This window comes from Geotrypetes seraphini, chromosome 2 (genome assembly GCF_902459505.1).
Source record: "Geotrypetes seraphini chromosome 2, aGeoSer1.1, whole genome shotgun sequence".
Classification (NCBI taxonomy): Eukaryota; Metazoa; Chordata; class Amphibia; order Gymnophiona; family Dermophiidae; genus Geotrypetes; species Geotrypetes seraphini.
The window spans coordinates 421478585-421494826 of NC_047085.1; the positions used below are offsets into that span (position 1 = coordinate 421478585).

The 16242-nt window shown below is 42.1% G+C and overlaps 1 protein-coding gene across 8 annotated transcripts in view; it reads right to left on the bottom strand.

Moving 5' to 3' along the window:
• Window positions 1-16242, bottom strand: part of ANKIB1 (ankyrin repeat and IBR domain containing 1) — a 280095-nt gene that overhangs the window by 65706 nt on the left and 198147 nt on the right. For all 8 annotated transcript variants that reach the window (XM_033931149.1, XM_033931147.1, XM_033931152.1 and 5 more), the window contains exons 13-15: window positions 13989-14075; window positions 4974-5040; window positions 2857-3002 (exon numbers count right to left, since the gene is read on the bottom strand). In XM_033931149.1, the coding sequence (XP_033787040.1) occupies window positions 2857-3002; window positions 4974-5040; window positions 13989-14075 (300 nt within the window). The remainder of the gene's footprint in view (window positions 1-2856; window positions 3003-4973; window positions 5041-13988; window positions 14076-16242) is intronic.

Consider the following 16242-nt stretch of genomic DNA (forward strand, 5'->3'; position numbering starts at 1 on the left):
TAAAGTTCTGAACATTTTGATGCTGGCGAATGTATCCTGGAAGATTGTTCCACTCCCAGGGGCCGATGCAGTGAAAGACACTGTTTCTGGAAGAGGAAAGCCTTAATTCCTGCACAGATGGTACAGTCAGATCACAATGCTCAATTGGGCGGAGCAATCGAGCCAGCTCACATGGCAAGATGCTCTGGACCAGGTGCTTAGGGCCAACTTCTGAAAGCACATAATATCTGGTACAAGCTACTGGTGAATGTCTATCTTTTACTTTCAGCCAATACAACCTTATAAAATATTCTGTTACATGCTCACGTCTGTCCAATTTAAACAAGAGAGCACACCACTGAATTTTGGGCTACCTGAAGCATCCCCAACACTGATTCTAGTACTCCCAAGAACACCAGACTGCAATGTTGATTGGAGTATCCCTATGGAAGGATCTCCTAGAAGTAGGGATATTCTGAATTCTCTACAAAAAGAACTGTTCCAGCAGTTGGTAATGGAACCAACATGGGATCGGGCCATACTGGACTTAGTGCTTAGAAACAAAGTGTTTCTGATGTTATAGTGGGTGATCATCTGGCATCCAGTGATCAATGCATGATGTGATTTAATGTTAAGACAGGTGTGAACCAACATGGGATCGGGCCATACTGGACTTAGTGCTTAGAAACAAAGTGTTTCTGATGTTATAGTGGGTGATCATCTGGCATCCAGTGATCAATGCATGATGTGATTTAATGTTAAGACAGGTGTAGAGAGGGCTCATTTGAAAGTGAAGGTTCTAGACTTTAAAAAAACTAACTTTGTTCAGATGGGGGATTATGTCAAGGAATTGTTGTCTGAATGGGAACATCTGGAAGAACAAAAGAAAGCAGTGTCCAAAACTGAAAGTAAAGTAAGAGGTAAAGGATACTCTGGTTCTCAAAAGTAGTAGCTGAGAAGGTAAGGAAAAAGGAGGTCTTGCCTCACCGATTTGCTTGACATTTGAAGGTTTGAATAAAAATGGATAAAGGTGAGCTGGTTGATGTAGTATATATAGTTTGGTGAGCTGGTTAATGTAGTAGTGTATATAGTTTTTCAAAAAACTTTTGACAAAGTTTCTCATGAGAGGCTCCTGAGTAAATTAAAGAGTCATGGGATAGGAGACAATGTTCAGTCAAGAACATAAGAACATAAGAAGTTGCCTCCGCTGAGGCAGACCAGAGGTCCATCTCACCCAGCGGTCCGCTCCCGCGGCGGCCCATCAGGCCCATTGCCTGAGCAATGGTCCCAGACTATCCCTATAACCTACCGCTACTCTTATCTGTACCCCTCAATTCCTTTATCCTCTAGGAACCTATCCAAACCTTCTTTGAAGCCTTGTAACGTGCTCCGGCCTATCACAGCCTCCGGAAGCGCGTTCCATGTGTCCACCACCCTCTGGGTGAAAAAGAACTTTCTGGCATTTGTTTTAAACCTGTCTCCTTTTAATTTTTCCGAGTGCCCCCTTGTACTTGTGGTTCCCCGTAATCTGAAAAATCTGTCCCTGTCTACTTTTTCTATACCCTTCAGGATCTTGAAGGTTTCTATCATGTCTCCTCTAAGTCTCCGCTTTTCCAGGGAGAACAGCCCCAGCTTTTTCAGTCTGTCAGTATATGAGAGGTTTTCCATACCTCTTATCAGAACATAAGAATAGCCTTACTGGGTCAGACCAAAAGGAGCATCAACAAGCCCAGTAGCCCATTCTCACGCTGGCTAATCCAGGTCACTAGTACCAGGCAAAAACCCAAAGAGTAGCAACATTCCAGGGAAAGCAGTGGCTTGCCCATGTCTTTCTCAATAACAGACTATGGACTTTTCCTCCAGAAAATTGTCCAAACCTTTCTTAAAACCAGCTACGCTATCCGCTCTTACCCCAACTCTGGCAATGCACTCCAGAGCTTAACTAGTCTCTGAGTAAAAAAATATTTCCTCCTATTGGTTTTAAAATATTTCCCTGGAACTTCATTGAGTGTCCCCTAGTCTTTGTAATTTTTGACAAAGTGAAAAAAATCAATCCACTTGTACCCGTTCTACTCAACTTGCTGCTAACTATGATAAGGCATAATATTAATCTTTTTAAAATGCTTGATTAAATTTGACCAATGAGAAGGCTTGCTACAATATATTCGAATTATACATGAAATAGATTATTTGAATGTAGCCCTGAGATCAATTGAGGAATAGAAGACTATGAGAGGTTGTTAAAATGTGAAATAATGAAAATATTTATTGAATCATATTAGAAATTGAAAAAATTGAATACAACAGTTTTGATGTTTATTTTAAGAGTGTTACTTTGGAGGAAAGGCAGGAGAGGGGAGATATGATAGAGACGTTTAAATACCTCTGTGGTATAAATAGGTATGAGGCAAGTCTCTTAATTGAAAGGCAACTCCAGAGTAAGAGGGTTAAGAGGTGAAAGGCTCAGGAGTAATCTAAGGAAATAACTTTTTACAGAAAGGGTGGTAGATACATGGAATAGTCTCCTGGTAGAGACTGTATTTTACTTCAAAAAAACATGAGATAGGCACGTGGGATCTCTGAGGGAGAGGAGGAGATAATGGTTACTGAGGAAGGGCAGCCTGAATGAGCCATTTTGTCTTTATCTACTGCCATGTTACTACATGAGTTGAGGGGAGACACTGACAAATATGGCTTCAGTGCTCCATGGTGATGGGCAGAAAGATGTGCACATATGCCAGTTTTAAAGATTTTGAGAAGTTGCTAGAGAGTGGTTCCTGTGCAGAGCTCCAGATGATGTCACCTGTGTGAATGTTTCATCCCGCTTGACTTTAGAGAAAAGAATTTACAATTAATTAAACATTATGCATATATTACCTGCATAAGTTCGAATATTTCTTTCTTTGTGCTTTTAGGTTCCAGAAAGAATCCATAAGGATAAGAACACTTGAGAATGTGCCGAGTTTTTAGGAGTTCATGAACCGCATGTTCAATAAATGTGGTGTCAGGACAGCCTCCTTGAACTGCAAAAGCAAGCCATGCATGAAAGTTAAAGCACTAAATACAGTACCTGCAGGACTCAAAATATAGCATAGAAAGTTTAAGAAAAAATATATGGGCTGATATGCAGCTACTGTGGTTTGTGCTTTATTTTGTTTTTAATGCCAGATAACAATGTTCAAAGGAATATATAGATATTTAGTGCTGGCATCTGGATTCTGGCTGGTACTGAATATCTAGACAGAGTAATGACTGATGCAGCTATTGTGATATTAAGCTCAGTATCTGGATAGCTAACTGGATAAAATAAAGACAGCACTTTGATTTCCTAACTTTATCCTGTTGGTTATCTGATTAGTGGATTGAGTATCACCGCTAACCAGATAACTTCCGCCTGTCCCAGAAATATCCGGATTGCTCTAGAAATAATCATTATTACTAGTAATGATTTTCAGCAACACTATCTGGATAGTGCTGCTGAAAATCAAAGGATGGCTATTATCCGGATAAATACATTAAATATCAGGCCCACAGTCTCTAAGCAACTGACAATGCACTTTGAAATCAATGTGAAAGTCATTAAACCATTTGACACCTTCTAATATGTAGAAAGCCATCCACCCTAGCTTTTAATACATTAAGCAGGCTACAGACCAAGGTTAGCTCCAAGATTTGGAAGCCTCCTTCCTGCACAAAAGGTATGAGTCTTCAGTCTGACAGGAACGAATACCTGATGGAGGGTAAAAGGCAGGGACTAGGCTGATACTAGTAGTGACCCTGGCCTTGGAAAAGTCACAACTAAGGCCTTGGGCAATATTTCCTTTCAGCCTTTGGTAGAGGAAGCTTGTGTTGTTCAGGTATACAGAAAAGGAAAAGTGATTTAAGATGTGGTAAAAATGGTAGAGAGCAAGAATATCCAGCTATACTTCTGTCTATAACCCCACCCAAAAAAAACCGCCAGATTGGCTCACACTGCTATGCAGTACGTATTAAAATATTCTTTACCGAGTAGCACTATAATGTGTATGATGGGTCTAGGATTTCAATTGGGCTTTTCTGAGACATAGCTTTATGATATTTGCACATTAACAATGACATATAGACTGGGGTTACATTGCAGAGTATTTCTATTTTAGTGTAGCATTAGGCAAATGTATAGACAGTTTTTTTTGTTATGCAGTATTTATAGGTCCCAAGTTGCTAAAGTAATCATTTGAACATAATTATCCTAACCAATTTACAGCCTGAATAGTATAAAAAATATAGCCAGAACAGCTTGCTTGTCAATCAATATACAAGATAATTTACTTGCCATTGACATTGGAATCAATGTTTACCAGGCTTGTATAGGATGCAGCAACTGCCAAAGAGGTATAATAACCCCTGGCTTCTTTCTTTAGACATGGCAAAGGGAGGAAAACACAGAAGGGCAGTGCTTCTGAGTATGAGAGATTAGTAGAAATATCAATTGTGTTAACTGCGCTATTTTCTTACCCATCTGCTTTTAGTTGGATAGAATAGGAGCTGGGTTTGAGCCTAGATAAGTAAACACTAAAGAATGGTTGCCAACAGTCTTAAAATAATTAATCACAATGAGAGTGATGACTGTTCAACAGTCTTCCCAGTGGGACAAATTTTGGAATAATATAGGTACAATAGAAATTAAATGATAAGATTAGAATTCAATGGTCCCCCAACCCTGTCCTGGAGGTCACTAGCCAGCCGGGTTTTCGGGATAGCCCTAATGAATAAGCATGGGGCAGAGCTGCATTCCTATCATCTTCATTACATGCAAATCTCTTTCATGCATATTCATTAGGGCTATCCTGAAAACCCAACTGGGAACCACTGGATTAGATGACTCCTTGAGGTCCTCCCAGTTCCTCTATTATATTCATTATATATTAAACTACTGATATATCCCATTGCTATTAAAATAGCTGACAATTCCCAATTTTTGTAAGTCAAATAAATAGGAGTGGCATGAAACTTACTTCCACCAAGAGCTCTACTCAACAATTCCATCTTTTCTTTGGCTGTTTTTAGAAGGCGCTGTTCTAGCTACAAGAGGAAATAAATCAAACATTTATTTTATACAGGAATAAACTGTCATAAGGTAAATAACATTATGCATCATTAAACATTCAATGTCTCACTTCAGCATCTTATTATTTTAGTTACAGATGTGCAAGCTAAATACTTGTCAATCACAAGTCATCAGAATTTACTGCTGAACATGATTCCAACTGCATGGTCAAGTGCTTAGAAACATGTCATGTTGTCCACATAGTCAATTCATTTGTATTACTGTGGAAGTGGAAAACATTCTCTCTCAGAAATATACTTATTAATGTAGTATTCGTATAGGCTAGGATTCTGGAATCTAGTAAGGTCACTATGTGTATACTGTTACTTGACACAGAGCCCTTCAGGAAAGGAAAAACATAAGAAATCGTATTTTGAGTAGTAACCATCTTATAGCTCCAATAAATATTGAGTAATCAGATGGTCAAGGGGTGAAGGAGTCATCACAAAAGATATAAAACATATGTATACAGTCATTAGTAAACTAACCTATGCACATGTTATAATGAATCCTTGTGTTCAAGATGCCAAATTCCCTATATAATGGGCTGGCCTCTGATTTGTCCTTCTCCAACTGCTCAATTTCCAGTTTCTCCACCTCAGTTCTTCCCCTCTCTATTATCTGATAACCTTCACAATTAATCTCCAATACATTTAGGGATCTTTAGGCTATTGACCCTCACACTCTCTCATCATCTAATCTAATCTTTGATTTATATACTGGGTCGTCTCCCAGCAGAGCTCGACTTGGTTTACAAGTAATTAAAGACCATCAAAAAAAAAAAGCAAACAAGAGCATAAGAGAAATAAGTGTTGTAGAGCAATCAATTTGTTGAATCTTTAGGTACACTGTTCAAGCATCGTGTAAATAATAAAGTTTTTAGGACTTTACGAAATTGTTGTAACTGACCTATCAATCTGGCAGTCATAAAGCCCATTCCACATTTCTACCAATTTATAAGCGAAAGATTGACTGAGTTTCCCGGCCAATTTAATTCCTCTGAAGGAAGGGAACAGTAGTTTATATCTCTGTGTATTCCTCGAATGGTAAGATCTAAGGCTAAGGCCAAGTACTTTCACAACAAGGTTCACAAAATTAGCCTTGAGTTCTCTATCGGCTCACCTCCATCTCATCCTACCTCACTCCATTCTGTTAACCTTCCTTCAACACCTGCTACCTTTTCTTCTTTTCTGAAATCACCAAAGAGGAAACTGCACATTTTCTTTCCACCTCCAAACTCACTACTTGTTCCTCTGACTCTATTCCCACCCATCTACTTAGCGCTCTCTTTCCTACTGTCATTTCACCTATCTGTCATATCCTCAAACTTTCACTTTCCACTGCAACTGTTCCTGATGCCTTCAAACATTCCAGAGTTATGCCACTCCTTAAAAAACCTTCACTTGGCTCTACCTGCCCTTCTAACTATCGCCCCATCTCCCTCCTCCCTTCCTTATCCAAGCTTCTTGAACGAACTGTTCACCACCATTGTCTTGATTTTCTTTCATCTCAAGCTATTTTTGACCCGCTTCCACCCTCTTCACTTGCTAAAGTCTCCAATGACCTGCTCCTGGCCAGATCCTAAGGCCTCTATTCTGTCCTCATCGTTCTTGAACTTTCTGCTGCTTTTGACATTGTTGATCACCACCTACTTGTTGATATGCTGTCCTCACTTGAGTTTCAGGGCTCTGTTATTTCTTGTTTTTCTTCTTATCTTTCCAATCAAATCTTTAGTGTATGCTCTGGTGGATCCTTCTCCACTGTTATCCTGCTGTCGGTTGGTGTACCTCAGGGCTCTGTCATGGGATCACTCTTTTTTCCATCTACACCTATTCCCTTGGTGCTCTAATCTCATCCCATGGTTTTCAGTATCACCTCTATGCTGATGACTCACAGATTTACATCTCTACACCTGACATTTTCACAGGAATACAGGTCCGAGTCTTTGGCTGCCCATACATCGCTGCCTGGATATCTTGCTGCCATTTAAAACTAAACATAGCCAGGACTGAGATCCTTATCTTTCCTCCTAAACCCACCTCCCCTCTTTCCCCATTCTCTATTCCTGTCGATAACACTCTTTATCCTGTTTCATCAGCTCACAAGCTCAGGATCATATTTGACTCATTTCTCTCCTCCTCCGCACAAATCCAACAGACTGCTAAAGCCTGTCATTTCTTTCTCTCTAATATTGCCAAAATCTGACCTTTCCTGTCTAATCAAACTACCAAAACTCTTAGCCACACTCTCATCACCTCTTGCCTAGACTTCTGCAACCTGCTTCTCACAGGCCTTCCCCTGAGCCATCTCTCCTTCATACTGTTCAGGAATTATGCTGCATGGCTTATATTCTGCCACTGTCATTATGTTCATGTTACCCCACTCCGTCACTCCATTGGCTCCCTATCCATTTCCACATACAGTTCAAACGACTCTTGTTCACTTACAAGTGCATTCACTCTGCAGCTCCTCAATATCTCTCTTCTGTCATCTTCTCTTATATCCCTCCCACCTGGGAACTCCGCTTACCTAAGAACATAAGAATTGCCGCTGCTGGGTCAGACCAGTGGTCCATCGTGCCCATCAGTCCCTCGAACCTTTCTTGAAGATCGGCATAACATTCGCCACCTTCCAGACTTCCGGAATCCTTCTTGATTTGATCGATAGATTGGCTATTAGTTGAAGCCATTCAGCTAAAGCTCCTTTCAATTCCTTGATTAACCTTGGATGGATGCCATCCAGTCCCAGGGATTTATCATTTTTAAACCTATCAATCTGCTTGCATACCTCTTCTAGACTGACCGTCAACCCAGACAGTTTCCAGTCTTTGTTTCCCGCATATAGCCTGTTGGCTTCCAGTATGTTGTGTACATCCTCTTCGGTAAACACAGACGCAAAAAATGTGTTCAGTTTGTCGGCGATGGCTTTGTCCTCCTTTAGCACTCCCTTTATTCCATGGTCATCCAACGACCACACCACTTCCTTTGCGGGTCGTTTCCCCTTAATATATCGAAAGAAAGGCTTGAAGTTTTTCGCCTCTTTGGCTATTTTTTCCTCGTAGTCTCTTTTGGCCCCTCTTACTGCTTTATGGCACCTGCTTTGATGTTATTTGTGCTGCCCTTTTCCATTCCTTAAACAAAGTCTTCTTGTCTCTGATTGCTTCTTTCACCATTACAGTGAGCCATGCCGGTTCCTTGTTCTTTTTCCTCTTAAATCCCTTGCCGATACGCGGTATATATAGATTTTGCACCTCGATGACTGTGTCCTTAAATAGGGACCATGCTTGTTCTAGCATCTTTACAGTGTTTATCCTCTTTTTAATCTTCTTCCCCACCATGAGTCTCATTTCTTCGTAATTCCCTTTTCGGAAGTTCAGCGCCATGACCGTCATTCTGGATCGATGTTTCGCCCCTGTGTCCAGGTCGAAGCGGATCATTATTGTGATCACTGGTTCCCAGCGTCCCACTACTTCTACAGCTTGTGCCGGTCCTCATAGTCTATTTAGAATTAAGTCCAGAATTGCGTTTCCTTTCGTATTCTCCTTGACATGTTGTTCCAGGAAGCAATCGCCTATAGCATCCAGGAACTTGGTCTCCCTATCGCTGCTAGAAGTGCCAAGGTTCCAGTCTATCTCTGGATAATTGAAGTCACCCATGATAACTGTGTTGCCTCCCTTGCAGTTGCGTTTAATCTCATCCGTCATTTCTCCATCAATTTCTTCGGACTGCCCTGGGGTTGGTAGTAGATGCCGATCTTCGATTCCATTCCATTTGTTCCCGGAATTTTGACCTATAGAGACTCTAACTTATTCTTCGTGTTCACTCCGGTAGACTCAATTCCCTCTTTGACGTATAGGGCAATGCCCCCACCTTTCTGAGCCACTCTGTCTCTGCGGTATAGCTTGTATTCCGGTAGCACAGTGTCCCAAACGTTCCTTGTTCCACCATGTTTCCATGATGCCGGTGATGTGAAGGTTATCTTTTTGTGCCATAGCTTCTAATTCACCCATCTTATTCTTTAGGCTCCTTGCGTTGACAGATATGTCTCTCTGTGATAGGGTATACATCCTGTCAGGAGAATTCCCTTAGAAAAACTCCTATGCAAAGGCAACTTGGGTCTGAGACTAGGTCTTGATAGGTCCCTGTTATTAGGGTGGAGGGTCCAGTATCCTGCTAGCGGGTGGTAGTAGCAAATCAGGAAAGCTACGTCGGAGGTGGCAAAAGCATCCCATCTGGCACTACATATATGAACTAATTCCTTGAAACCTAGACTTGCCAGAGGGATTTCAACTTTTGAATGAAAAGTAGCTACTTTGCATATTAATTTGCATATGTTTGCATATGGAGAGAACTGCTGATTGAAAGGCTATATTTTGGCCCATTTTTTGGAACTTTGACAATTGATAAATTGTGAAGTAGCCTTGGGGAACTGATTATGGAGACTAAGAGACTAGATTGCATTTAATGACAATTTTCTCACCCTGATGGAAAGAAGGCATTTGAGGAAGGACCTTTGATTGGTTTTGACCTTTTTAGTTGAGATTGATCTCTGAGTATCTTCTTAGAGTCCTGGCTCCTATAGGCAGTCCTCAAGGGAATGAATGTGGGCCTTTGGTCTAATCCTCAGTAAGCTAGAGACCACAGCAAGTTGGAGGTGGTTGCAGAGACTGGAGAGAACCAGAGACAACTAGAGTGACTGAAGTAAGCAGATGGACCAGTCTAGATCACACTCTCCTAACTATATCCTTTCTCTACTGCCAACTCCAGACTAAAGGTCTGCATGGGAACGGAGATCATGGGAATCCCACAAGAATCCCCCCTAACCCAAGGGACTCCCATGGGGACTCCCCTCTGGCCCACGGGACCCCCACGGTGACCCCCCTCTAGCCAAGGGGACTCCCACGGGGATGGAAGGCTTTGGAAGCAGGTTCGTCCATATAATATAATGGACATAGAAACATAGAAGATGACGGCAGAAAAGGGCTACAGCCCATCAAGTCTGCCCACTCTGCTTACCCACCCCCTGTCTATGCCCTAATGACCCAATTTCCTTATCTTGACCCTCGTAGGGATCCCACATGGGTATCCCATTTATTCTTAAAGTCTGGCACGCTGTCTGCCTCGATCACCTGCACTGGAAGCTTGTTCCAATGATTAACCACTCTCTCTGTGAAGAAATACTTTCTGGTGTCGCCATGACACATCAGCCTTAGTAAAAGAGGGGGTATATAAGTTAATTACCTGAACAGAAAACAAAAAAAGGGTTCCACCAAAGAGATTCCACAAGGAAAACAGCAGCGCAAACACAAAAGAAACTGTGGAATTGATGATCCTGTCAGAAGTAATTGCTGCTTTTTATGGGGACGGGCGGGGATGGAGGTAATTCCTTGCGGGGATGGGTGGGGACGAAGAGGATCCTGACGGGGATGGGTGGGGACGGAGAGGATCCTGATGGGGACGGGTGGGGACGGAGAGGATCCTGGCGGGGACGGGTGGGATTTCTGTCCTCGTGCAACTCTCTACTCCAGACTCTGTCCCTTCTATGGAGCATACTCTCCTAACTGTACCCTTCTCTACTGCCAACTACAGACTCTGTCTCTTCTATGGAGCAGAGGGACTGGAGTGACCAAAATGGCCAGGCCAGATCACACTCTCCTAGCTGTACCCTTCTCTACTGCCAACTCCAGACTCTGTTCCTTCTATCTTGCTGCGCCGTGTGCTTGGAATAGACTGTCTGAGTTGGTACATCAAGCTCTGTCTCTGGCAGTACTCATATCGAGACTAAAAGCCCACTTTTTCGATGCTGCTTTAAACTCCTAACTCCAACCTGCTTATAAAGTACTCACCTATATTTTCTTATTCCCTCTGTAGTTCTCTACCCAATTGAAATGTTTGTCTGATTAGTTTGTAAGTTCTGTTAAACAGGGACTGTCTCATCATGATAAATATAATGTATAGGGCTGTGTGCATTTGGCAGCGCTATAGAAATAAGTAGTACTAATAGTAGAATTTAGAACATGTGTTGTCTATACGTTAGACTGGTATGTTCTCATAAATTGATATATTAATAAACAATTGATAAACTGAGCACAGGCTAATTCATATGTATTTTCACTCCTTTCTCATATTACTAAAATCTATTTCTGCTTATCCCATGAATATTTTAATTCTGCTACATTTTCTCTTTCTCTTCTGCTGAAAATCTGTTTCAGATATTCAGTACCTTCTCAGTGACTATTTTCTTGCATGGTTTTCCAAAGACTCCTCTTCCCTTCAGCTTCATAAGAACATAAGAATAGCCTTAATGGGTCAGACCAATGGTCCATCTAACCCAGTTTCACATCTTCACAGTGGCCAATCCAGGTCATAAGTACCTGGCAAAAACCCAAATAGTAGCAACATTCCACGCCACCAATCTAGAGCAAGAAGTGGATTCCCCTATGTCTGTTTCAATAGCAGATACGAATCCGGGACTGCAGTCTGCATTTGCACATTTTATAATTTTTAATTTGTATTAATTTTTGTCATTAATTTGGATGTTAAAAGATATTATGTATTAGAAATGTTATTTCTTTTTAAATGGAGTTCATTTTATAAATTTTGATTGAATTATATTTTAACCATTTTGATCCTTTTTGGCTGTATATGCAGTATATAAAGATATTAATAAACAAACAAACTTTTCCTCCGGGAACTTGTCCAATCCTTTTTTTTTTTTTTTAAACCAGCTATGTTAATGAAAGATTAAGTTCTTATCTTGCTAATCTTCTTTCTTTTAGAAGACATGGGATTCCGTACATTAGCTGTTGCTTCCCACTAGTCGCAAATCTGCAGAAGGTTATCACTTTAAATATCTGAACTCCTCCCTTTCTACAGTGAAGAACAGCTCCCTCTTCATTTGGTACCAAAGCAATTAAACTCCATTGACACAGAAGAAAAGAAAAGGGAGGGCATGGGGAGCATCTCTGGCAATAAACCACATCCTATTTTGCTCTCAGGGAGGGATTTGGGGTGACGATCTACCACACTGGCCATGAGGTCATCCAGTCCTTTGCCAAAAAGCATCTGCCCTTTAAAGAGTAATCTGCTGAGTGTGGCCTTGGAGGCAGAGTCACCCTTCCACTGCCTGATCCAGAGCATTCGGCGGGCAGAAATGGAGAAAGCTGAAACCTTACTCAGGACTCTGATTGTCAGACAAGCTCCCAAATGTAATCTTTTGAGTTTTTCTGTATTTTCTAATCTATTCTGGGTCCAACCTTCAAAGAGGCAGTGGGAAGAAGAATAACACAAGAGCCAGGTGATGCATAAAAAGTATATTTTATATATTCTGTATATATAGATATAGAAATAGGCTTGTTATTAAACAGGCACAAAGCATAGAAATATTATAGAGCTGCTTCTTTGCTTTGGTGAATGAGAGGAATGACAGTTCATATGAATGGGTGTCCTGTGTATCTCTGAATAGGTGAGATGTAGAGGTGTGATTGGGCTGAGAGAAAAGAGGGGAGGCCGAGAGCCAAGCGAAAGGAGGTGTGTCTCTGTTTATATAGGTTGGAATCTGGTTCTAAAAATAGGAGTGGCCTAAAGGATCTGGCAAAGCGGAGTCTTAGCCACTCCCAGTGCACCCAGAATAGGATGCACTGGGAGTGGCCCCTCCCCATGCATCACATGATGCACCGAGAAGGAAAGGCCTGCTATTCAGTATCAGCGGAGCTTGAAGGTGAAGGAACCATGCTTCCCTCCTCATTCCAGCGCTAAAAGGTACCGGGGGGGGGGGGGGGGTTGGGGGAGCTGCCTTTTTTTTAGGAGGGGAGGGAATGGTTTGGGGGGCTCCATTGGCAGGAGGGAGTGGGCTTCCCTCCTGCCAATTTTCTTTTGCGGGGTGGTGGGGTTGGCACAGCAGGAGGAAGTGGGCATTCCTCCTGCCATTTTCACTGATGGGGGGGGGGGGGCAGTTTGCGGAGCTGGTTTGTGGGGAGGGAGGTCATCGGCAGAGCAGATATCGCATGGGGTTTTTGGCCAGGTACTAGGGACCTGGATAGGCCACCCTGAGAACAGGCTATTGGACTTGATGGACCATTGGTCTGACCCAGTAAGGTTATTCTTATGTTAGCATCTGTGTCCATTAAAAAAAAAAAAAGATTCCTGTCTCGAACAGCTGAGTGGCAATAGGCTGCTTTTAGTGCTTCCCCTGCTTCTCAGTTGTTCGGGCTTTCCTTACTGGCTCTGCGCATGTGTGAGAGTCGCTCTCAATGCGCTCAGTCGGAGGCCAAGTCGAGGATTACGATGGACATCCATGTGAATCATTTGCATGCAAACCTTTTAGTGCATCAATAGCTTTTTTTTGAATTAGCCCAAAAATCGGATTGGGGAGACCCACACAATCTTTCCAATCCTCTTTAGTGCATCTAGCCCCAGGAGTACTCCAAGTGATGCCTTATCAATGGACCTGTACAGTGGAATTATCTCCTCCTTTCTCATGGTTTTGGCTATAACCCTACCTATGCAGCCTTCTGGCTTTGGCCACCACAATGTCACACAATTTAAAACAGTGTGAATCAAGTTTCCTTATTTCTTCCATGTGCAATTCCCTGAAAGAATGTGATTTTTAAAAACTTTTACTTACTTGTATGTCTCATCAAGAACAGCTTAATCTCCTATTCCTTTACTTCCCAGCTATGTATTGCCCCTAACTCCACCAGTGGAACCACATGCACTATTGTACTAGATTAGCTAACAAAAATCAAAAGTGATGTAAAACATGCTGTGATCCCAGCCCTTCTACTAACCACCTAGACTGCAGTTTCCACAAAGTAGTAATTGGACACGTTGCCGGTTGTGTCTAAAAATGCATTTTCATTGTGCTGAAGGAAGAATTAGTATTTAAGTGAAGAGAAAGTCAACAGAAATTGTCTCACAAATACCTGATAGCTGAGCTCATGGTTCTTAAATCTTGTGTAATAGTGCATAAACCTGTCAAGTTCTTGATATCGTTTATGTTTCTTCTCAGCCTAGAAAAATAATTTGCCAAACACATGATTGAACATTTGAAGTTTGTAAAAAGGTATAATTTATTTTAAAAAAGGTCAGTTTAAAGACAAAGAAGGCAGCTGGGACAATGTGATACCTTTTGATCATTACAGCTGACCAGTTAAGTGAAATAGACATTTTAACCATTGTGCTGTGGCTTTGTTCAAGTTTCATTCAATGGTTTAGCTATGGATAGGCAGAGGCTCAGTCCCACCCTTGCTATGGCCTGCCAGCAGATGATTCCTCTTGGCCAGAACTCTTCCAAACTGGGTAGTCAGCGACAGTGTGCCAGAGAGTATGTCACTGTAATCCCACAAATGCTAAGTTTTTTTTTCAAATGCATGAGAACACAGCATGTGTAGGTCACTGGCAGCTGCTCTGGTATAATTGAAGATTAGGTTCTTACCTTTGGTAATCTTCTTTGTTAGTCCCTTACGGATTCTGTACTCATGGTGATTTATCTCCACCCGCGAACCAGGTTTTGAAGAAATCCACAGACTTTTCTCTGCACGGCTCCTCCAACTTAGCCTAGGAGTACAGAGCCCCCTGTAGTTTAGTTCAAAAGCTAATGAACAGCAATGGAACAAAACAGATAAAAGAAAAGGGCACAGGGAATCTCCCTGTTACTCAATAGCATTACATTCTGTTCTGCAATACAAAAGAACAATTAATAAATAGGCAACAAGAAAACATAGGCAAGAACATGGCAGCACATGCCATGTGCAACTAGCACAAAGTAGAAAATACCTTCTATACAATTATGGATACACCTGTCAAGACGCAACCCCATAGGGTCTGTCTGCTGGTTAGAAGATACTGAGACCTGAAAGGAGAAACATCTGAGGCAGAAACATACAGGCAAGACACAAAGTACAGAGTAGACAGAAAGCAGATTGGACGGTATCCAGAAGGGACTAACAGTAAGATAATTACCAAAGGTAAGAACCTAATCTTCCATTCTGTTATGTCCCTTCTGGATTCCGTACTCATGGTGACGTACCAAAGTAATGGCAATGTCTAGGGTGGGACAGAAGAGCCTGCCCGCAACACTGAGGACCCAACTGCAGCATCTGCTCGAGCTACTACATCCACTCTGTAAAATTTGGTAAAGGTATGAAGAGACAACCAAGTGGCCACTCTACAAATCTTGGCTGGATTAACTGCTCAAGACTCAGCCCATGAAGCAGCAACACCTCTGTTCGAATGAACTTTGAGAGATATGCAAATCCAACTGGCAATGGAAGCCTTAAGATGCAGATCTGCCCCGCCTGGACTGATTAGTCAGGACAACAGATGGTCGGAAAGATGGAAATCATTGGTTCTCTCCAAGTAGTGAAACAAAATTCTTTGGACATCCAATTTCCGCAAGATCTTATCCTTTTCAGCTGACCCTGTGGGACTAAAGGCAGGCAGACAAACCTCCTAGTTAACATGGAATTCCAAAACTACCTTCAGAAGAAAGAAAGGAGCTGTACAGATGGAGACCCCAGCCTCCATAATCCAGACAAATGGCTTTCTTCAAGAGAGAACCTGCAACTCGGAAATGCACCTTGCTGAGACAATTGCCACAAAGAATACTATTTTGACTGTAAGGTCCAAGAGAGAAACATGCTTAAGCAGCTCAAAGGGAGCCACAGCAAGCCCTTTTAGAATCACATTGAAATTCCACATTGGAAAGGGCTGATGCAGGGGCAGCCACAAATGAAGAACCTCCTGAAAAAAAATCTTTATCACATTGGGGTGAGTAGTAAGTGAACTAGAACCAGTGTGCACCATGATAAAGGTAGATCCTACCACCTGGACCTTGAGGGAAGCCACTGCCAGGTCTTTACCTAGACCGGCCTACAAAAAGGCTAGGATCACCAGGATGGGAGCAGATAGTTCCATCTGATCCTTGGCACACCACATCTGGAAGGCATAAGCCACCATAGTGGCTTCTTAGATTTCAAGAGAGAGTGGAAATCACTACATCAGAGTAACCAAGCTGACTCAACAGCTTTGGGTTCTCCATAGGAACAGGCCCCTGACACAGGAGACCCCGATGATGTGGGAGCCTGAGCTTGTCTCTCTGAAGACAGACCAGATCCGTATACCATATTCAACAGGGCCAGTCTGAAGCTACTAGGATCACCATACCTAGATGAGTCG